The sequence below is a fragment of the Podarcis filfolensis genome (genome assembly GCF_964270895.1).
Source record: "Podarcis filfolensis genome assembly, chromosome: 6".
Taxonomy (NCBI): Eukaryota; Metazoa; Chordata; class Lepidosauria; order Squamata; family Lacertidae; genus Podarcis; species Podarcis filfolensis.
This window is the reverse complement of record NC_139609.1, coordinates 82,495,403-82,517,522: the sequence shown is the minus strand read 5'-3', so window position 1 is coordinate 82,517,522 and position 22,120 is coordinate 82,495,403. Positions and strand designations below refer to the sequence as shown.

Below are 22,120 nucleotides of genomic sequence, written 5' to 3'. Positions count from 1 at the left end.
ATTTGCAACCGAAGCAGAACACCGTCCCAAAAAGTTGCAAACTGCTGGAGCCGCCGGAAAAGCCCTAAAAAAACCCCAAAAAAACCCGGAGCATCTGACACCCCCCCCCCATCATGCAGGCTAGAAACAGTTGCATTTCAACTTGAATAGCAGCGTGCAAGCGAAAGGAGTCCGAAAGATTAATTTGATTGGAATCTAAGGGGCTGCCTCCTTAACCGTCAGAACGTTCGTTTTATTTCCTGTTGCAGTTTCTTCTCTCCCCCCCCCCCCGCACGCTTTCTTTCGCCACTGATGATCAAAGGCTTGAACTTCAACCAGCGGGTTCATCAACAGAGACAGACAGCAGCCCCCGCCCCCGCCGCCGCTATTTCAGAGGGAGAAAGAGAAAGAACTGAACGAGGAACGACGCTATGGAAATGGTGATTATTATTATTATTATTATTTAAAAAAAGCAAAACATTACTCCTCTAGAGGCATGCAAACTGCAGTACAAAATAATATCTATATATTAAAAACCCAAGAGCTCCTCGTTGCAAACCCCATAGCAGGGATGCAACGCGAAGATGATCAAAGGGGATTCGAGGGGGTTGGGGAGGGGAGAGAGGAGGGGAAGAGAGGTGAGAAACCATGTGGAAGAAAGTTGGGGGGGAAAGTTTAAGAGGGAGACAGGACCCGAGCAGCGTCGGGACGAGGCGGAAAAGCGGTCATCTCCCCCCCTCCGCACCTCCCCATCCGCCCTGAAAAAATAAATAAAAATAAGCACCGGTTGGTGCGAAAAACTAGTCGGCTTCCAGAGAGGCTGATTCAATAGCGTCCAAGTTGCAAAGGATGGGGGGGGGGGGAGAGGAGAGAGAGAAACAGAGAGGGAAAGGTTGAAATAAAAATGATGGAGTTTTTTTCTTCCCCTTTTTAAAAAATTGCAAAGACAAAATCTCTCCAAGCGCGTCCCTACAATAAACTGTGGGGGAGGAGGGGAGGGCTTAAAGGTCTTCGGGAGACGCCGAGAAGGCTGCGGCGAGTGGGTTGGCTCCTTACCTGCTGCCCGTTTGGGTGCCTGCTGTTTCCTCCTTGGCATCGCTGTACTTTCTCCAATCTCACTTCTCTTTCCAGATCCGAGGAGCCTTGGAAGCTCGCGGGGCTTGTTTTCTGTCTCTCTCTCTCTCTCTCTTTCTGTGTGTGTGCGTGTGTCTGTGTTTTTTTCCCTCTCCCTTCCCCTCCCTCCCTCTCTCTCTCTCTCTCTCTCTCTCTCTCTCTCTCTCTCTCTCTCTCTCCCTCTCTCTTCCTTTCCTCCCCTCCGCGCTTTGCCTCCTCAGCGACCCACCGCCGGCAGCACTAAGCACCCGTCTCTCTTCTTTGGCACTTCTCTGACGAGATCAACCTGTTCGGATTCTGATTCTTAGGATTTAATTTTAAAAAGGAAAGGGAAACCGGGATGGGGTGGGGGTGGGGAGCGGCTGCTTTTCTATATCTCTCTCTTTTTTGGTCTTGTTTGAACTGTTGCAAGACTTGCTTTGATGCAAACATCCAGGAACATCAAATGCAAAAAAGAAAAAAAAAAGGTGCCGGGATTTATTTTATTTTTGTTTTTTGAAAAGTGATCAATAAATAGCAAAATATAGATATGCAAAATATTTTTTTTAAAAAAGCAGCTCAGGCGGTTGTTTTCCCCCCTATTTCCTCTCTTTCCCTCTCACCCCCCTCTTTCTCTCTTATTTCTCTCTCCCTCCCCCCTTTTCCTCGTCGCCTCCTTCGCGTAGATCTATATGGCGGATTGGTGAGTGTTGGCTGAGAAAACTGCAGGTTTGTTGCTGTCAGATGCCAGGTTGTGAGTGATATGGAAGAGGACAGAGAAGCTTTGGATGGGAGGAAATCTGGTGTTCACACACATCCACACACATCCACACGCACAACCACACACATCCACACACGCACATCCACACACACACACAGAGAGGCACAAGCACAGGCAGGGCGAGGCGATGCCAGCGAACATCGATCCACTGAGCAAACTGTACATTAACAAACTCCTCCTCCGCGACCTGATGACAGGATGAAATTTACTCCGAGCAGACAGAAGGCAGTCAGTTTATTAAAGAGACAGGGCTTTGCTGATCACAGGCACTTCGGCGGGAGGGGGACGGAAGGAGCGAAAGAGACCACCTTATTCAAGCAATCGCTCCTCCTCCAGTGCCAACCTGTTTGTGTACTCAACTCACCTCTCTCCTCACCCTCACCCCCATAATATGATCCTCTCCTGGCTAGCCCCCCTTTCCCATCACTGCAGGAAACTGGACCAAATTGTGACAACCTCCCCCCCATCCCAATCAGGGCACTGGAAGATCTATTCCATGCAGGATCCAGCCTTGACAAGCAGCTGATCAGGTGAAGTGGACAGTGCATCTGAGCATGTTCAGAGTGCCTCACCCTTGCCAAGGATTGCCTGAGATATCTATACCCCTGCTCTCAGATACACCATCCTGAATATTAGAAAGGGTTTAAAAACAAAAAAAAAATACACACACCCTTCTATCTGATTCCCTTTCTTTCACACACACAGTTGGGAGGATGGTACATGATAAAGTTCTCTCTTTCCCACACTTTTGAAAATAGATTGCTGACAAGTTCTCACCATCAGAGAAAGACACCCAGGAGGTGTTGGGTTGCCTCTGGAACAAACTGTATGAAGTTTCCTTTATTTCCTTTTCCTCTGTTTTGCCCAGGTGTTTGGCGGCGATAGCCAGATGAAGGCTGTAGCTGCTTGCAGCTGGTAGGCAATGAGAGAAAACCCCTCGAAGTGGAGGAGGCTATGGAGAGGTGAGTGGGAGGAGGAGGAGAAGGAGGCAGAAAGAAAGAGGGTGAAACAAGGGCAACACGATCCTTGAGGCTTTCCCTCCAAGAGCATCGCTTTGGCGTAGGAAGGAGAAGAAACAAAATGTGTGGACGCCACAACGTGCATTTGGACAAGTGTACACATCTGGTGGGAGCCTCCTGCCCGTCACAGCTTCCTGCTCTGCATACACCAAATCTCAGTGCACACGTGTTTGTCCGCCACACGATATGGCATACATGCAGCTTAGCCACCTGGAAGTGATAACCGTGAAGGAAATCATCTTGTGTGAAGTGGCCCGAAGGAGGAAGTAACATTACAGTCCCACTTATCGGAGAGTGATCCAGATATATTGGAAACATCTGGAGGAGCGGCAGTTTTGGATGTGATTGTACATTCAGCTGCATTAATGGAGAACAGAAGAGGATGGAGAGAAAAAAAGCAAAAAGCAGTGAGGTGTCTGAGGTAGCTGGGAGAGGCCGTTTGGTGGAGTGGATCAAGCAAGGCTGGTCTTAGATCAGTGAAGAATCGCGGCTGTCTCGTGCCACCATCAGCCATTGATTCACCAGAATCTCCACATCAGCTTCTCTGTACAATGAGATGGGGTCATTATCTTTTGGTGTGCAAAAGATTTAAATATCCACAAATGTGCAATAATTATTCAGTGGTCCAGGACCAAGTGCTAAAGCTTTTGTGCATCATACCACTTTCAGCAGCACAATTGTTTTCTGGGAGTAATCCCCCCCCCCATAAATAACAGTCAAAGATGCATCTAACAAGAGCTATAGACAAAAGAAAGCCTTACCAATTCTCTGCCAAAGAAACCAGTCTCCGTTTATGTTACTGGAGCCCTTGACATTTTTTCTCAAGACAATGCTTCTTTTGCATGATACTCTGTTTTCCCCTGTATTCAGTCCACAGTTATTTTGTCAATGGGAATGTGAGATTCTACCACCCCAAACTAGAACCTCCATTGCAATTATGAGCAGGGTGTGGAATGTAGTTGTCAAACTGAGTTCATGGGGATCCCTTTGGACAAAAGCTTTGACGAGAAATCTTGTTTCTTTCCAGTGCCATTTGGGTGAGCTTTGGATCTTGTATTTTATTTTTCATTATTTAAAGCAAAGATTTCATCTCACCTTTTATCAAGATTTTTTAATAAAAAAAACAAATAAATAAATTGCAAATGTTATTGATTAAAAAAACCAATAATGAAACATAAAATGTTGCTTTCTAGGACAGATGCATCTACAGATGTTAGGTCTTGTATGCAGTCACCCACATGGCATCAAAACAGACTTGGAAAACCTGTTACATTACAGATTAAGCTCACATTCACAAGGTATACTTCAGTATAAAGCATTAATTTCTCCCTAGAAATTATCAAGGGGGCATAGACATTATCAAGGGGTTAAACAATGTTTTAAAAATCAAGACAAGTCTCATGATAAAAGAAGCAGGGAGTGTAAAATGAAGACAAGCAAATGTTCCATTAGAATATTCTCTTGGGAGCCACCCAGAATGGCTGGGAAAACCCAGCCAGATGGGCGGGGTATAAATTATTATTATTATTATTATTATTATTATTATTATTATTATTATTACAGCCTTTACCAACTGTCTAGATGATTTGAACTACAATGCCCACCAGCTTCAGCCAGCACAACCATATGCAAAGGATATTAAAATAATGGGATAATAAAATTATAGTCATTGGAACCCGCCCCCCCCAAATAAAGCAGGTGAGCATCCATGGAGAAAACTTTCCACAGCTGAGGTGCCATCACCAAAAAGGCCCTGATTCTTCCATCACTTTCCCTTTGGAAGCAGAGGCAACTGGTGCGGGCCCTGCCAAACTGATCATTCAGCAGTGTAGATTGGCATCCGTCTGTCTCGAGAGACAATGGAGGATCTGGCAGTGTGATGCAGCATTAAAAAGGCTAATGCAATTGAAGGCTACATCTACAGGAGCTTATAAGATGGTCCCTCATTTTTCGGCTTTGGTCAGACTTTACATTGAGGAGTGTGTGTTCAGTTCTGGGTACCACCATTTAAGGATATTAAAATACTAAAACATGTCCAGGAGGCAGGTGATAAAGATGGAAGAGATTGAAGGATTAGGGTACCATCAGTTGAGGTGGGGGGAGGAAAGGCTGTTTGAAGCACTTGTCGCATAAGATAATGGAGCAAATTTCTGTCACTCTTGATGAAACAATGGGTTCAAATTAGACGGAAGGAGATTTTGACCAAACACCAGAAATAACTTCCTGATGGTATGAGGTGCTTGACAGTAGGACAGTCACTTTGAGGCTTTAAAGCTGAGGCTTTCTAGCCCTCCTATCAAAGATGCCATAGAGGAAGGATTCCCACATGAACAGGAGATTGAACTAGACTGCCTATGTGCCCCTTTCATTTCTCGGATTCTAGCAGGGTCATAGCGTGGTAGCAGCATCAGGTCTCACTGCAGGAACAATAGCTTCAGAAGCTCCAACAGTAGGGCAGACAGTCCAGAGTTGGGTTTCTCTTGGAATGGAGGATGGTTGAGGAGGAAGAAGGTAGTGAGATTAACTTGGGCGGAGAGCAGGCTTTTGAGGTGCTTCTTTTTTCTTCTTCAAACGTGCCTGTCAGATACAAAGATCCAGCATCTATTCTTGTGGAAGTTCTGAGAAAACATCGGGGTGAAGAAAGGAAATTTGATCCACACCTTGGAAAACATTTGATGCATCCGAGAGCCATCTCACACACCAGAAAGTCTGATTCAAAGTTGTTAACTACCGTTAAGAAGTTGTGTCCTTTGCAGAGTCCAGTGCCTCTGTGGCCACTGAAGAATAAAAGAATCAGTGCTAGCTGACTGCTGAATGTCCATTAAAGATGATGACCACATGCTGAAATGGTCACCTGATGTGCTGTTACTTGCCCAGAATTCTCTTGGAAGTGTGTAGCAAAAGTTGCCCCATCTCAGTAAAAATAGTAAACCAGTCTGACTGCACAAAGGAGAAATCAGGTGCAGGACAGGTCACCTCATACTGTAGGGTTACTATATTTCAAAAAGTAAAAACCAGGACACCCCCAAAATCAACGCTATCATACTGTAAATTCACTCAAGACTACAGCAGCCAGGTCTGATATTTGGTTGGGGAAGCCCACCTTTCCGTAGTAAACTCCCCTATGACTTGGGAGTCAAGTTTTCTTGCCTCCTAGACCAGGCATCCCCAAACCTGGCCCTCCAGCTGTTTTGGGACTACACTCCCATCATCCCTAGCTAACAGGACCAGTGGTCAGAGATGATGGGAAGTGTAGTCCCATAAACAGCTGGAGGACCAAGTTTGGGGATGCCTGTCCTAGACAAAGCCCCAGGGTCACCATCAGCACCACAACAGAAAATAAGCTTTGCTCCTCTCATCCATTCCAGTCTATGATGTGACACCTTCTTAACAAATAAACATTTCCAACAGGTGACTGGGAGAAGGGGAAAGAGAATGACCACAAAATGCAATTTCTGAACTGGTTTATTATGGATGTTATCAGTTTTGTTTTGTTTTTAATTTACATAGTTTTTATTCAATTTTTCCTCTTTTATCCTCCAACCCATTTAGCACCCTTAGATTCTGAACCCCTTGGAGACTCCCCTATTAAAGTTTGGTGGAATCCCTGATTACCATTTAGTCCGGGGAAATTAAAATGATCAAACTGAAGCACCAGGGTGCCTGAGAAACAGAACTTTCCACAACACAACATTACTTAAATATGAAGCTTTTTTCATCCCTCTAGCCCGGATTTTGGGCAAAAACTACATTTTAGGAAGCAAGCCTTGGATTTTCAACAGGTAAAAGGACTGTGTTTCTGTGTGATGCACGACTTTTTGCCACACACAACCTGCAGGACCAGACCAAATACCTTTTCGGGTTCAGCAATCTGCTGTCTCAGCTGCTGCCAGATGTCTATGGAAAGCCCACAAGAAGGAAATGAGCATGATAGCTGACTGTCTCCCCGTCATGATGGGGATCATAACTGGTGGAGATCATAATATACAGCTTAAAGGGTTTTCTACAATCAAGCAGTATAAGAAAATTATGAAAGAAATCATAAATAAGCACTGTTTTAGAGCACCTATAAAATAAATAGTGCATTCCAATAAAGCATGGAGAGAGAGAGAGAGAGAGAGAGAGAGAGAGAGAGAGAGAGAGAGAGAGAGAACACGAACTAGCTTTCCTTGGTGAATAAAAGACACTTTGAAGATGCTCAGTGGCACTCTCTACTTCACATAATCTAGAGCTGTTAAGCAATTTTGAAGATTGTGAGCTACTGTACTGACCTTAGATCAAATCAATCCCTTCCTAACAACCCTTGTGGAAGTAAACATTGTGGAAGTAAACACTGGAGTTACAATTTACAGGCATAAGTGCCTTGAAGTAGTCTGGCAAACGCTTGCTTCTAGATTCATCTCTTTCGTTCCTATCTTGATGCAGCTGGTCATGTAAATTGGCACGGCTACAGGTGCTACATAATACTAATCCTGCATTTGTAAGAACTTGGACACAGGTGTGGGAAACACCTTGGAACTCACTGCCTATTGATATAAAGCAGCTGCCTTCAATGTACCCTTTCTAATGCCTGCTGAAAACATTCTTGTTTAAATAAGCCTGCCCAGATTAGAAGGTTCAGATGATTTTAATTTGTTTTAGAATTCTAACTTTTGTATGGTTCAGGGTATGGTTGTAATTTTACTGTTTTATCTTTAGTAAAAAGTTGTTTTTTTAAAAAAAAAATCTAGCAATGTATACATTTTAAGAATAAATGAACAAACAATATCATTTCCCCCCCTCCAGAGGTGGAGTAAAATACAAGAGTCAGATGCGGTTGCTATTAAGTCCTGCAATAAATGCAGCAGCTAGCACACTTGTGTCAAATCAACAAAGCCACTTATTGTGGAGGTGGTGCATACAAGCAAATGCAAACTTGTTAGTAATAAATACTTATTTATCTTACAAGACCATTTCTGGATTGCCTTTGAGCCCCAACAAAGACTTCAGCCCCCTGCAAGGCCTTTTACAGTCAAGTCAAAACCAACAGAGCCAATAAAATCACGGCAATAGCTTTAGTGTTTCAGAGAATGTGGCTGCAGGGGAGAGTGAGTGGGTGGGCTGGTTGACATTGGGTGGGGAAGGTAAAATGGGCCGACAATTTCTGAGGTTGGTTTGGCCTAGAAAACAAGCCAAGGCATTTTCCAGTTCTTGCTTTTAACAGACACTTGGCTTATTTTCCAAGCTGCTGCAATGTGGAGCCCAGGGAAAGTCACCCATTTGTACTGTAGACTCGTGCCAAAGATATAAATCATTTGCCCTAAAAATGAAATGAGGGTTGATAGCATATTATGAGGAGAAAAAGCAGCTAAAACAATTACGCACAGCATCACCACCACTATTATTATTATTAATATTAATATTATTCACAATTTTATCTTGCAACGGTTTGAAACTGGCTGTGAGTCTACTGAAATAATATCATGGCATCTTACCCTCCACTAAAATCTGAACAGAAGCTTTCTGCACTTTTAGGGTTGCCATTTGAGATTTTGCCCAAAAAGCTCAACACCCCCCCAAGTTCATTTTCGCTGTTGGAAATATGGCAACCCTATGTACTGTTGTGGGATAATTTTGTGGTTTCTGAAGACCTTTGCTACTTGAGACACTGGATTGATTTTTCTCAATTTTTCCACATTTCTTTGGAATGCTCCAATTAGACTGTGTCTACTTTTTCAGCTTTCAGATACCCAAAATGAGGAGTGCTAAAAACACAACTTGGGAATTCAAATTATATTTTGGTTAAATTAATATAATTTAGTTTTGCTTGCTAAGTGGAATGTGTGTAAAACTGCACAGAAATAATTTAAAATGATTGTCAAGTGCTTGCCGTTATATTATACATTGATACTATTTTTATTTAGTTATTATTATTGTAATTATTTAGCACGACCTGACATTTCCAGAAGGTAAAAAATTAAAATCCTTTGTTTTTCCAAAAGTAGTTTATGTGCTTTTTCACCAAGCACAGACTTAGCAAATGAAATGTTGTCCATTTACAAAAATAATAGCAGATTTGAATTCTTCACACCCAAAACCATATTTTTAAGACCCCTCACTGAAATGTGCAAAACTTAAGTTTCACCCCCTAAAATGGCACACCCAAATGCTCCATTTCACTTGTGGTGCCACCTTTCGTGACATAGGGGTCCAAATATTGTGGATATAATATGGAGAAATCCCATGTCACAATTTGTTTCAGTACTGCGGATTTTACTTGAAGAAGGTTCTTTTCATAAGAGGTTCTTCTCATGATCTGGAACATGAGAATGGTTAAACAGCTTAAACATGGGTTGACAACTAGAGAATGGTTTATGTTATGTTATGATGTTATGTTATGTTGTTATGTTATGTTATGTTATGTTATGTTATGATGTTATGTTATGTTATGTTATGTTATGTTATGTTATGTTATGCATGTTATGTTATGTTATGTTATGTTATGTTATGTTATGTTATGTTATGTTATGTTATGTTATGTTATGTTATTATTTTACACCATTGCTGTAATCCAAAGGGCATGTGCTGGTTCCACCATGGTATGTCATTCCTGTGACTGTAGGTTTCAATATGCAACGTAAGAAAAAAATCTGTGAGTGTCTTAGGGAAGGATAAAATGCAGAGACAGACTTCTAAGTATGGCAGTAATGAGACGGAGTCCTATCCTGGATTTTCTTTTTTTAAAACACACACACACAAAATAAATGGAAGCATTAACAAGGCTTGGTTGAGAGGAGATCTACAGATTTATGGCTTCCTGTCTCCACCAGCAGATGTCATTGTGGCTGGCAGAACAGAATGCCTTTTAAGAAGGATTGGGGGTGGGATTACAAAGGCTGGGGCGGGGGGGGGGGGCGAGAAGAGAGAGAGAAGAAAAATCTGGTGTCCATTTTTATACATCAGCCAGAGTCCGTTTACAATTTTGAGCAGAACTGACACTGCACAGGATCTGCAGGCTTGCTCCTTCTGCTATTTATAACTAAGTAGGGGAAAGTAGTTTAGCTTTATTTTTATTATTTTTTATTTCCAAGTCTGGGGAAAAGCCCACACGAGTTGCCAAAAGGGTTTTTGCACATTTAGTGGCACTGATGATGATGGAGAATAATTAATAAATAAAGTAGTGAGCAATCAGCCCTGCATTCCCTCCCCCCTCCCCATCACTTGTCCAATGGAACGGGCTTGACTGGGATTTAAATGTTTTATTCTGCAGTTGAAACTATAGATTTTGGAATGAAATAAATGACACCTGCTTTTTTTCTAATTACACTATATTTTCTTCATCTTGTGCTTGGCAAAATATTTATGACTTGGCACAAGTGGATCCTCAGACAGAATAGGAGTGAAAACAGCCAGAACGTTTTTTAAAGCAGAGGAAGACCTATTTGGAAATTGCATTGACTGTTTTCAAATAAATGTACTGTACTTTCTCTCAAGGATCCTCCTGAATCATCATCATCATCACCACATTGCCAACAAAGGTCCGTATAGTTAAAGCTATGGTTTTCCCAGTAGTGATGTATGGAGGTGAGAGCTGAATCATAAAGAAGGCTGACCGCCGAAGAATTGATGCTTTTGAATTATGGTGCTGGAGGAGACTCTTGAGAGTCCCATGGACTGCAAGAAGATCAAACATGTCCATACTGAAGAAAATCAGCCCTGAGTGCTCACTGGAAGGACAGATCCTGAAGCTGAGGCTCCAATACTTTGGCCACCTCATGAGAAGAGAAGACTCCCTGGAAAAGACCCTGATGTTGGGAAAGATGGAGGGCACAAGGAGAAGGGGACGACAGAGGACGAGATGGTTGGATAGTGTTCTCGAAGCTACCAACATGAATTTGACCAAACTGCAGGAGGCAGTGGAAGACAGGAGTGCCTGGCGTGCTCTGGTCCATGGGGTCACAAAGAGTCGGACACGACTAAACGACTAAACAACAACAATAGTAATATCTGGTTCTGCATGTTGACTGTGGACAGTTCTGATTGGCTAACACCCATAATGTCACCAGAAAACTTCTGCTCAGACCCTAGAGATATATCTATGAATATGACACCAGCCCACCTGTTGGACATGTGGGTCAAGCTTTGTCCGGCAGCCAGAATGGAAAAGTGCAGAAAACCAGCCAGCAGCTACATTTCCCTATTTATGTGGGCAACAGCCAATGGTAACAGACATTTACCCAGAACCATAATTTCAGCCAAAATGATTTGGAAAAGCTTTCCTCAAAACATAATAAAATTGCCTAGGCAGTGAAGTATCCCCAGGACCCTTCAGTGACTCTGTTCATAATTGACAAAAAGAATTAGAGGAGGTCTTTTCTGTGCTTGGGCAATGCTCTGGAATGTTCCTGAATTTTTGGTCACTTTTGATTTGAATTTGCTCCCAGGTCCTGACTTCTGGCTTTGTTCCTGATCAGCTCTAGTCCTTGGTTCCTCTCATTCAGACTGCTGAAGCCCTACAAACCTGTTTAGAAAGAGGTGCTGTGGGTTAAACCAGAGAGCCTAGGACTTGCCGATCAGAAGGTTGGCGGTTTGAATCCCCGTGAAGGGGTGAGCTCCCATTGCTCAGTCTCTGCTCCTGCCAACCTAGCAGTTCGAAAGCACGTCAAAGTGCAAGTACAAAAAGTATCTGAAGAAGTGTGCATGCACACGAAAGCTCATACCAAGAACTAACTTTGTTGGTCTTTAAGGTGCTACTGGAAGGAAAAAAAATTTTTTTTTTGACTATGGCAGACCAACACGGCTACCTATCTGTAACTGAAAGTGCAAGTAGATAAATAGGTACTGCTCCAGCAGGAAGGTAAACGGTGTTTCTGTGTGCTGCTCTAGTTCTCCAGAAGCGGCTTAGTCATGCTGGCCACATGACCCGGAAGCTGTACGCTGGCTCCCTCGGCCAATAAAGTGAGATGAGCGCCGCAACCCCAGAGTCGGTCACGACTGGACCTAATGGTCAGGGGTCCCTTTACCTTTACCTTTGCTGTACAATAATTAAGTGAAATAGAATAAACCTTGCTTACAGTGTTTTTAATCCCCCTTTTAAAAGCATAAGACAATTAGGAAGTAGGGTAAGATGCAAAAGAAAGGGTTGAGTATGAAAAAAGTATTTTGGGGGGGGGGGGGAGTGGGGGCTAAGTGGCAGAACAAACCTAGATTGATACCCTCTAAGGTCTGAGATGCCCTATGATCATTTCTGAGAGCAAAAAGAGCTTATGCATGCTCGAAGAAACTGGCATCTCTGACATTGCCACTCAGACAAAACCATATCACTTGCTCAGGCATGAAGGCTTTCGCAGGGTTTTGTTTTTTCTCCCTTAAATGTCAAGGCAAGATAAATGGACAAATGTAGTTTACACATACCACGGGTGCTTGTCGAGTAAACAGCACAGAGCAAGCTTAACTGAAATATCAAACCCAGCTAAAAGAAGCAAATACATTTCGTGGCATTTTAATTGAAATGTAACTTTTTCCCGAGTTCTCTTGCTGCACTCGACGGGGGGGGGGGGGGAGTAGAGAGCGCACATTGAGGAAAGGACAAGGCTTGCTTCAGTTAATTATGAAAAATAACAAATGTTTGGGGAGGTTCTCAGTAAACGCTGCAACAGCTCTGCAAGGTAGGCATGTATCGGGGTCTAATAACACATCAAGGGTAAATAAGAAGATAACAGTTCTTTCGGCATTTTTATTTTTCAAAGAAAATTTAATATTTTTTTGGAAGCTGCCCAGAGTGGCTGGGGAGGCCCAGCCAGATGGGCGGGGTATAAATAATAAATTATTATTATTATTATTACTATTATTATTATTATTATTATTATTATTATTATTATTATTATTATTAAAGCAGCTTGAGGAAGTGGTCATTTTTAGCAGAAAAGTGGTGGGGAAGCTGGGGTGCTTAACCCTTTCCCACCAGCTATTTCCCCTCTCTACTGAAGACTTCCAGGTAGAAACATGTACAATAATCCGTATTTCTTAAAGACACTAGTCCCCTTGATTTCTCAATGAAAACACAACCCTGGGTGAGTGCGACGTCTAACAGTACTAAGCTTCATGTGAGATCTGTGGCTGCATCCCCAGACATTTTCTTTTGCAGAAATGTAACCATGAGGAGGAGGGACATGGGTGGCGCTGTGGGTTAAACCACAGAGCCTAGGACTTGCTGATCAGGAGGTCAGCGGTTCGAATCCCCGTGACGGGGTGAGCTCCCGTTGCTCTGTCCCAGCTCCTGCCAACCTAACAGTTTGAAAGCACGTCTAAGTGCAAGTAGATAAATAGGTACCGCTTCGGCGGGAAGGTAAACAGCATTTCCGGGCGCTGCTCTGGTTTCACCAGAAGCGGCTTAGTCATGCTGGCCACATGACCCAGAAGCTGTACGCCGGCTCACTTGGCCAATAAAGCGAGATGAGCGCCACAACCCCATAGTGGGCCACGACTGGACCTAATGGTCAGGGGTCCCTTTACCTTTACCTTAACCATGAGGAGAGTGGGAAACACGTCTCCCAATAACAGCAGTGGGGTGAAGAGAAGACGTTCAAAACATTTTCCCTTCCTGATTTTCTGCTTGAAATATGGGGTGGGGGAGGTTAACAGCAACCCAGGAGGTGATTTTGATCGGGGGGGGGGGGGAAGAGAGTGAATCTGGGGGAGAATTAAATGCCCGTTCCTCCAGCACCAGTCACCGCTCTCGTCAAACTGGCCTGATCCAGTTGTAGATCATTAGAAAAAAAGAAGAACTATCCAGGCATTCACACATCAGCTGCATAGCATACAGAATGGCCTCTCATAACTTGATGCTCTCCAGATGTGTTGGACTACAATTCCCATCAGCCTCAGTCAGCACTTAAGAATACCTTCAGGGTCAGGGCAACTGTACATCTCTTGGGCCGTTCAAAATGTAAAGCAAAGCTGATTGTCGACACTAAAATATACATATTTTTCACAATTAATTTGGAGCAAGGAATGTAGGAGGATACAGCCATTGCAGGTTGGCAGAGGAGGAGGAGGAGGAGGAGGAGGAGGAGGAGGAGGAGGAGGAGGAGGAGAAGAAGAAGAAGAAGAAGAAGAAGAAGAAGAAGAAGAAGAAGAAGAAGAAGAAGAAGAACAACAACAACAACAACAACAACAACAACAACAACAACAACAACAACATCCTGCCCACCCTCCCAAAGGAGCCCAGGGTGGCAAACAAATCCATAATTTAAAAACAAAAAAATTCCCATATTGTGCCAAAGATCTGAAGAGTAGTTTCTCAGAGCAGGGGACGGAAAACAACTACAGCACAGTTTCCAGGAGATTGTTTATGAGAATGCCCTTGCGGTATCTCCAAGCTGGTCGGAGATCCGTCTAAAAGCTGCTCCCTACATTTCTTCATTATTATGGTCATCATCATCTTGGAAGCTTTGATGAAGCCAATTTATGGCGGGCTATAAAGGCAATGTCACTCCTTGCCAATTTTTTTTGCTGCGCAAACTGTGGGACAAATCCTGCCAGGGCCCGTGGATGTTTATGACAAGAACTGTGCCTCTATTGTCATCCTCACCCAAGTCCTTTCTTAAAAGATGGGACTCAAGAAGCCTCCTGTAATTAAAACTTGCATTCCAACAAAGTTAAAGAGTTTGACTTCATCAGGCCTCAGTGAGAAGGCTTTATGAATCCACTCCCTCTCGAGGCCTGCCTGGGTTGAACTCTTGACGCCACCACCAAACGGATCCTTCATTTTATTTCCATGGCATGTCTGCTGGTTGTTCGCTCAACATGTCAATAGTTTCCCCCAGTGCTTTTTTTTCTTTAAAAAAAATGTTTAGGGGTACTCTCATTTTCCTACTCATGTTGAAATACTGCCCCTCAATGAGGCCAAACTTAGATTCACAAAATGTTTAGGGTTATGCGTACCGCTGCATACCCCTAGAAAAAAAAGCACTGGTTTTCCCTCCCCAGTGTGCAATAAGGTGCATTTGCTTTCACAGATGGTGTGGGTGGCTGGCACATTCATTAGCCGAACAGGGTCTTGTGACCCAACATAATTCTTTCAATGCATGGTGGGTGTCCAAATCTCTCTAGTAATTAGTGCTATTCTTGCACCTTCCTAATCATTTGGGGCCTCAAGACTCTAGGGACTCAGCTAGATTGGAAAAGAAAAAGCGATTTATATGTGTTGTATATGTGATATAGCATTGTGCCACCAGATGGCGGTGTGGAGTCCCATTTTTCTCTACCTGTTTTCCCTGTTTAAATTTACAATGCGTTTAACAGAAACGCTTCTTTGATGTGTGTAGATCGAGCCTATGATAGCATTCCCCAACCTGGAACACAGGAAGCTACCTAATAGTATGCAAGGCCATCTACATAGCTCAGGATCGATTGCATTGACTGGCAAGAGCCCTCCACAATTTCAGACATGATCTGTTGCACCTGGAATGTCAGAGAATTCTGATGGAAATGGAAATGGAGGTCGAAATTACTGAAGTTTGTTTCTTTGTCCCATGTCCAGGATGGAAATCAGTCCAGCAAATATAACTGGCATTTCCTGCTGCTGTTTTCAGTTGACAAGCAATAAGCAATCGACGATATTCTCCCCTCTCCATATGCATTGTCCTTCCTTCGCACTGAAATGAATTGTGTGGAATAACATACAGAATTAATTATGTAAATGTCTGTCTCAGAGACAAATAAAGTAGGGTTTGCATACATCCTGAAGTTTCTGAACATAGCCCGAATACAGCAGTTGGAAACAGTTCTGGGTGGAAATCACTGAAACGTCTGGGAAAATCGGGACATATAGCAACCCATATTGGAAGGCTAGATTTTGCCGAATTTCCTTTTTCAAAAGCTCAAAAACTTCAGGTTTTTTTAAAAAAAGATTTTGCCAAAAAAACTCAACAACTTTGTCCCCCCCCCCCAGAAGCTCAACAACTCTGGTCCCAACTTTTTTGGCCACCCTAAATAAAGTATTATTATGTTCAGAGATGCAATGTGTGACATTTTAATGTATTTTTAATCTTTGTTGGAAGCCACCCAGCAGGGCTGGGGAAACCCAGCCAGATGGGCGGGGTACAAATAAGAAATTATTATTATTATTATTATTATTATTATTATTATTATTATTATTTGTCAGAAGCTGCAGCGGAATGGAAACAGCACTGCATGCAACAAGCAGAGATCAGAATCGAAATCAATCCATTCTTACATCCCTACTCCCAGCCCTACCTAGAAGTGCTGAGGGACTGAACCCGAGTCCTTTTGCATACAAAACGTGTTCTCTACCACAGTGCTTCCTCCAAAGTGTTTTTGACTGGCTGGGCTGATGGGCACCAGGTTGGGGACACATGAAGGATATGAAGACCTATCATTCTTATGGGTAGCCTTCTAGGTCAGTTTAAGACCTTTCATCCAATTAACCTTTACAATGAATTACGCAGAAGTGGCTGAACATCTTACAATGATTCTGTGTTATCACACAAAGTCACTCTACATGGTTTAGTTTTGCTTTTGCTGCTTACAGTGAATACCTTCCCGCACCATTTTGCATCTGGATTTATTTATTTTTAATATAAAAAAAGGAGAAACCATTCTGAATATGGAGACCTCTGTGTGGTAACTGACTGGCACTTCAGAGTATTTGCTGAGAGTCAGAAAAAGGGTATAGATGGAGATGAAAGGAATTTACCTGTCAAAATAACGGCTCTGTTTGGTTACCTCTGTCCATGGGACAGTTTTTGTAAACTGTCAATCAGTGGCTTGCTAAATAACCTCTCCAAAGCATAATCCACTTTTTCAGAAGATATCGGCACGTCAATCATTTATTGAATCAAAGCCAAAATTGAAGCCGTGTAAAGCCCACTTTGTCAATCATTCCTCGTTATTCTTTCCACTAACCACCTGACAGCTTTTAAGTTTCTGCATTTTCTATTCCACACAGTTTAGTTAAGAGTCTTTCATTTTTTTTTTAATTGGCCTCCTTTTATGATCGGTAGCTAAGCAACTAATATGTTGTTTTATATGGTAATAATGGGTGCAAACTTCAGAGCTTCCTTGACCATTCCCTCCTTTGTTGAGAGGAAATTATTTTCCTTCAAGTTGCTAAATAGCAGATGTAGCAGAAACAATGATTTAATTATGGGTTGTCCTGTTGTTTCTATCTATAAACACTTTTGGCACTGCTTAAAAATAAACACTGGCAAAGAGATACTGCGTGATTTTTTTAAAAAGAAAAAAAAACACTCATGAGAGAGAGGGAGAGAGGGAGAGGGAGCACCCTGGAACATCTCAGCTAAGGGTAGAGGGGAGGGGAACCAAGGATTGGAATGGCAAGAAAATAGAGGGGAAGAGCAAAGGCAGAAGAAAGAGAAACTTGAAAGCAAAGCAAACTTCAGACGCAAACTTTGCTTCCGTTTAATTTATCCTTGCTTGGCAAAATCTCTGCTTTAGATCACTTTAAGCCCAGCAAATGATGGGTGGAGCAAGGAGAAATCAGGACCTGGAATGGGTTCCAAATGAATGATAATCTCCAAGATTCCTTGGGTTCCAGGCACTTAGCCAGCGTTCAGTGGAGACGTGTCTTTATGATATATGGTTTATTTGCACATATGTACAACCCAAGCTGACGATGGAGAGGCTCACAGCATTAACACCTCAAGAAAGTCCTGCTTCTCCCAAAGCCACAGCCTTGGATTCCAGCAGAAAATCAAGCATGTCTCTCCCTCACAGGCTTCTGTCTACAGCCTGCTTCAAGCTACTGGCTCTCTCTCACACTCAACTCTGGATTTTATCCTCCTAACTCCCAGCCCCGTCATTTGCCCAGTACTGGCACAGAGCCACTTCCTTTTTACCCTAACAACCCATCCTTCTTCTTCTTGTTGTTGTTTAGTTGTTTAGTCGTGTCCGACCCTTCGTGACCCCATGGACCAGAGCATGCCAGGCACTCCTGTCTTCTACTGCCTCCTGCAGTTTGGTCAAACTCACGCTGGTAGCTTCGAGAACACTGTCCAACCATCTTGTTCTTTGTCGTCGCCTTCTCCTTGTGCCCTCCATCTTTCCCAACATCAGGGTCTTTTCCAGGGAGTCTTATCTTCTCATGAGGTGGCCAAAGTATTGGAGCCTCAGCTTCAGGACCTGTCCTTCCAGTGAGCACTCAGGTCTGATTTCCTTCAGAATGGATAGGTTTGATCTTCTTGCAGTCCATGGGACTCTCAAGAGTCTCCTCCAGCACCATAATTCAAAAGCATCAATTCTTCGGTGATCAGCCTTCTTTATGGTTAGGGGTTGTTAACTCACCAAGAAGATGGCCTGGCTATTCTAACAATGGAATCTAGGTATTAGGAGGGACTCAGACATAGGATATATATTTGAGGGGCAGGTGGTTAGGCTCTATTAGTCTGCTGAAAAAGGTAACCTGTTTTACGAAAAGAGAACAATTTATGGTTGAGAAACAGCTCTTGCTTACGCAACGGTATCAGTAGAAATGGCTATATTGGTGCCTCATGAAAGGACATCCAGAGTGGAGATAGATCAGGGATATGGGATCGCAGAGCCTGGGGGACAAATACAGTCCTCTGAGCATCTTTAGGTGGTCCTATGAACTCTCCCCAGACCACACCAACCCTGCTTTGCAGCTTCCTTGAGTGTTTTCACTTGTCTGGAATGTTCCCTGGAACTCTGATCATGCTTCTTGTTTGTGTGAGAGAAGAAGAGGAAGAAGAAGAGTTTGGATTTGATATCCCACTTTATCACTACCCGGAGGAGTCTTAAAGCAGCTAACATTCTCCTTTCCCTTCCTCTCCCACAACAAACACTGTGAGGTGAGTGAGGCTGAGAGAAGTGTGACTGGCCCAAGGTCACCCAGCAGCTGCATGTGGAGGAGCGGGGACTCAAACCCGGTCCCCCAGATTACAAGACTACCACTATTAACCACTACACCACACTGGCATGCCTACTGCTCAAAGGTAAAAATTTCATTTGTTGCTTCACCCACTTTTGGCTCCCATGTAGGCTCCAGAAGGTTGCTAGAAGGGAAAGTAGCCCTCAGGCTGCAAAAGGTTCCCCCAGCTGTGAGTTAGATAAGGGTGTGGGAACCACATTGCTGCCCCTGCAAGCAACTGGCTCATGTCTGGACCCAGTGTGTGGTGTGTGTGTGTGTGTGTGTGTGTGTGTGTGTGTGTGTGCGTGCACGTGTGCACGCGTGCATAAAGGGGGGAAATGCATTGCCAAAACCCCCCACAAAAGTGGACACAGGTTTTTGTACGCTCATTTATATGGAAGGATGCAATTTGCCATTTGAGAAAAGTATAATTTAAATAGAAACACCATACTGGGAAGTCAGTGAGCAGCAAGCCGTGTATTGGCTAAGCCTGCTCTCCAGACTGTTGATGAGCAACTTCAAGGCCTTTCCTGCTCTCCCTCCTGATGGTTCTTTATCTTTAAACCGGACTTGGATAAGGCAGCCCTGCAAAGAGGAGACTCCTTCAAAGGGAGGGCTGTCCTCTGTCAAGTAAGACACACAACCATTCTCCTCCTTTCCCACCTCAGCAATGCATAGTAAAGCAGCACACACAATGCAATGTGAGGTTTTTCAAATGGTGCCACATGCAGGAGACGTGAGCAAGCATGGCACAGAGCAAAAATCCAGCATATGTTGGTTTCATTCTTCCAGGGAAGAGGAAAGCAGAGGAAGACCTAAGGCTGCCATTTTTCAGAGTATTCACAGTTTCCACCATGTATCCCATAGCATCCAATAGGAAAGACCTTTCTCCGTCTGAGACACTGGAGAGACATTGCCAGTAGGAACCTGAGCTGGAATAAAACAGCTTCCTATATTTCAGGTGCGCAGGGGTTGTATCTAGTGTAGTGCTAAGTTAAAGATACTCGTCCTCGGCCCAGTATACCTGAAGGAGCGTCTCCACTCCCATCGTTCAGCCCGGACACTGAGGTCCAGCTCCAAGGGCCTTTTGGCGGTTCCCTCACTGCGAGAAGTGAAGTTACAGGGAACCAGGCAGAGGGCCTTCTCGGTAGTGGCGCCCACCCTGTGGAACACCCTCCCATCAGATGTCAAGGAAATAAACAACTATCTGACTTTTAGAACACATCTGAAGGCAACTCTGTTTAGGGAAGTTTTTAATGTTTAATGCTGTATTGTGTTGTAATATTTGGTTGGGAGCTGCCCAGAGTGGCTGGGGAAACCCAGGAGATGGGCGGGGCATTATTATTATTATTATTATTATTATTATTATTATTATTATTAATATGTTCCATTGGAAAAATGTTTTGCACCAGAAAAGGCACAAATAGGATGATGCTGGTCATTTGGTTGCACTGTAGATTTGCTCAATCTGTTGTGCAATGAGTTTCCACCAGCACAACTGTTGCATCAGACTCCTCTGCTGTTGCATCAGATCACCTCTGCTGTGGTTAATAGTGGTAGTCTCGTAATCTGGGGGACCGGGTTTGAGTCCCCGCTCCTCCACATGCAGCTGCTGGGTGACCTTGGGCCAGTCACACTTCTCTGAAGTCTCTCAGCATCACTAAAACCTGACCTTGTGCTAGTGGGGCAGAGAATGTCGGACATGGACCATGACGACCAATACTGAGCAAATGAGAGGATTGACCAACCTTGCCTTACTTTGCCTTAACATGTATTCCTACCCACCTGGCAGGAATCCAGACTGGCAGCAAGTCCCATTGCAAAGATCCCCAAAGATAGCCGTATGGACCAGCCATTGATTTTTACCAGGGTCCACTTTGATCCCAAACCCTTTAAAGCCAATGGACAATGAAGCAGATTTAAAATGGCATTTGATGCTATGGGTCTTCGCTGGCTTCTGTCCCCCTCCCCCTCTCTCTCTATGTGTTGGTTGGGAGAGGGAATTTAAAATATTTATTCCTTTTATTTTCCTCTTGAGGCACAGATTTGTGCTATTTATACAACCCGGCAAGTTTAGAAAAGGTTTGTGAACCCCCAACTGCTTCCACAAGTTGGCACAGATTGCCAGCCTTGGCTGCAAGGAAACATAGGACTGCCAGAGCCTGGTGCTGAGCTAGCACAGTTCAGGCATCCTGGCAGAGCAGGGGAAGCCCACTTAACACCCACCTACACAGCACCTGTGCTGCAAATCAGGCAGACACTCGTCTCAGAGGAGCCAAGATCCACAAGACCATAAATATTATACCAATAAGGAGGAGGCAGGGTCAAAAAAGCAGAGGAACTTTTTTTTCTTTTTTTTAAGCAGTTATAGTCTCAAACATTTTTTAAAGTCCATGAATATTGCAAAGAAGGAACGATCTTCCAGTCTCATTTTTTTTAAAAAAAATTCATTACGATGTGCAAAGCATGTGGCCGGCTTGGCATCCAAAGGAAGGTGGCTTCAGGCTACTTCATGGTAAAGCTGGGTCTACAAACCGTCCCACGTTAGGCAAACCATCTCACCTTTCTATAGGTCCATTTCATCCCATGGGCTGTCAGTCCTATGTTTCCTTGCAGCCAAGGCTGGCAATCTGTGCCAACTTGTGGAAGCAGTTGGGGGTTCACAAAGCCCTTCACAGCCTAGGACCCTCGTACCTACGGGACCGCCTCTCCTGGTATGCCCCACGGAGAGCCTCAAGGTCCATAAATAGCAACACCCTAGTGGTCCCGGGCCCTAAGGAAGATAGATTAGCTTCAACCAGAGCCAGGGCCTTTTCAACACTGGCTCCGGCCTGGTGGAATGCTCTGTCTCTTGAGACCAGGGCCCTGCAGGATCTGATTTCTTTCCGCAGGGTCTGTAAGACAGAGTTGTTCCACCTGGCCTTTGGCTTGGAGCCAATTTGATTCCCTCCCGCTCTTTCTTTTTTCTTTTTCCTTTCTCCTCCTGTGATGAGGCTGCATTTTAATGTTTCAATATTTTAATTGTTGTATTTTAATCTTGTTTTCAAGTTGTATTCATTCAATTTGTTTTTATTATTGCTTGTTAGCCGCCCTGAGCCCGGCCTTGGCTGGGGAGGGCAGGGTATAAATAAAAATTAATATTAATATTGTTATTGTTATTAGCCATTCCTGGAATTACAGAAGCCAAGATGGCTTCTTAATTGATCCTGGAATGTCCCAGGGATGAGCCAGCGCTTGCAGTAGTGCCAAACTGCCATGTGCGTCAGCTGCCTCTCACACCCCAATGTTCATCAAGGGAATGTTGGAGGTGAGGGCTTCCTTCACAGATGATCATTCTTACAACCGCGCCAGCTCCGTGTG

The 22,120-nt window shown here is 43.8% G+C and overlaps 1 protein-coding gene across 5 annotated transcripts in view; it reads right to left on the bottom strand.

Annotated features, from left to right (window-relative positions):
• The window catches only part of TSHZ2 (teashirt zinc finger homeobox 2), a 566,094-nt gene that overhangs the window by 335,171 nt on the left and 208,803 nt on the right, over positions 1 to 22,120 (bottom strand). For 3 of the 5 annotated variants that reach the window (XM_083618456.1, XM_083618454.1, XM_083618453.1), the window contains exon 1: positions 1,036 to 1,656. Coding sequence is in view for 3 of the 5 variants with exons in the window: in XM_083618453.1 (XP_083474579.1) it covers positions 1,036 to 1,075 (40 nt within the window). In the remaining 2 variants the exon portion in view is untranslated. Of the gene's footprint in view, positions 1 to 1,035; positions 2,704 to 22,120 lie in introns of those variants that run through there. The other 2 variants (XM_083618451.1, XM_083618452.1) reach the window with 2 other exon arrangements.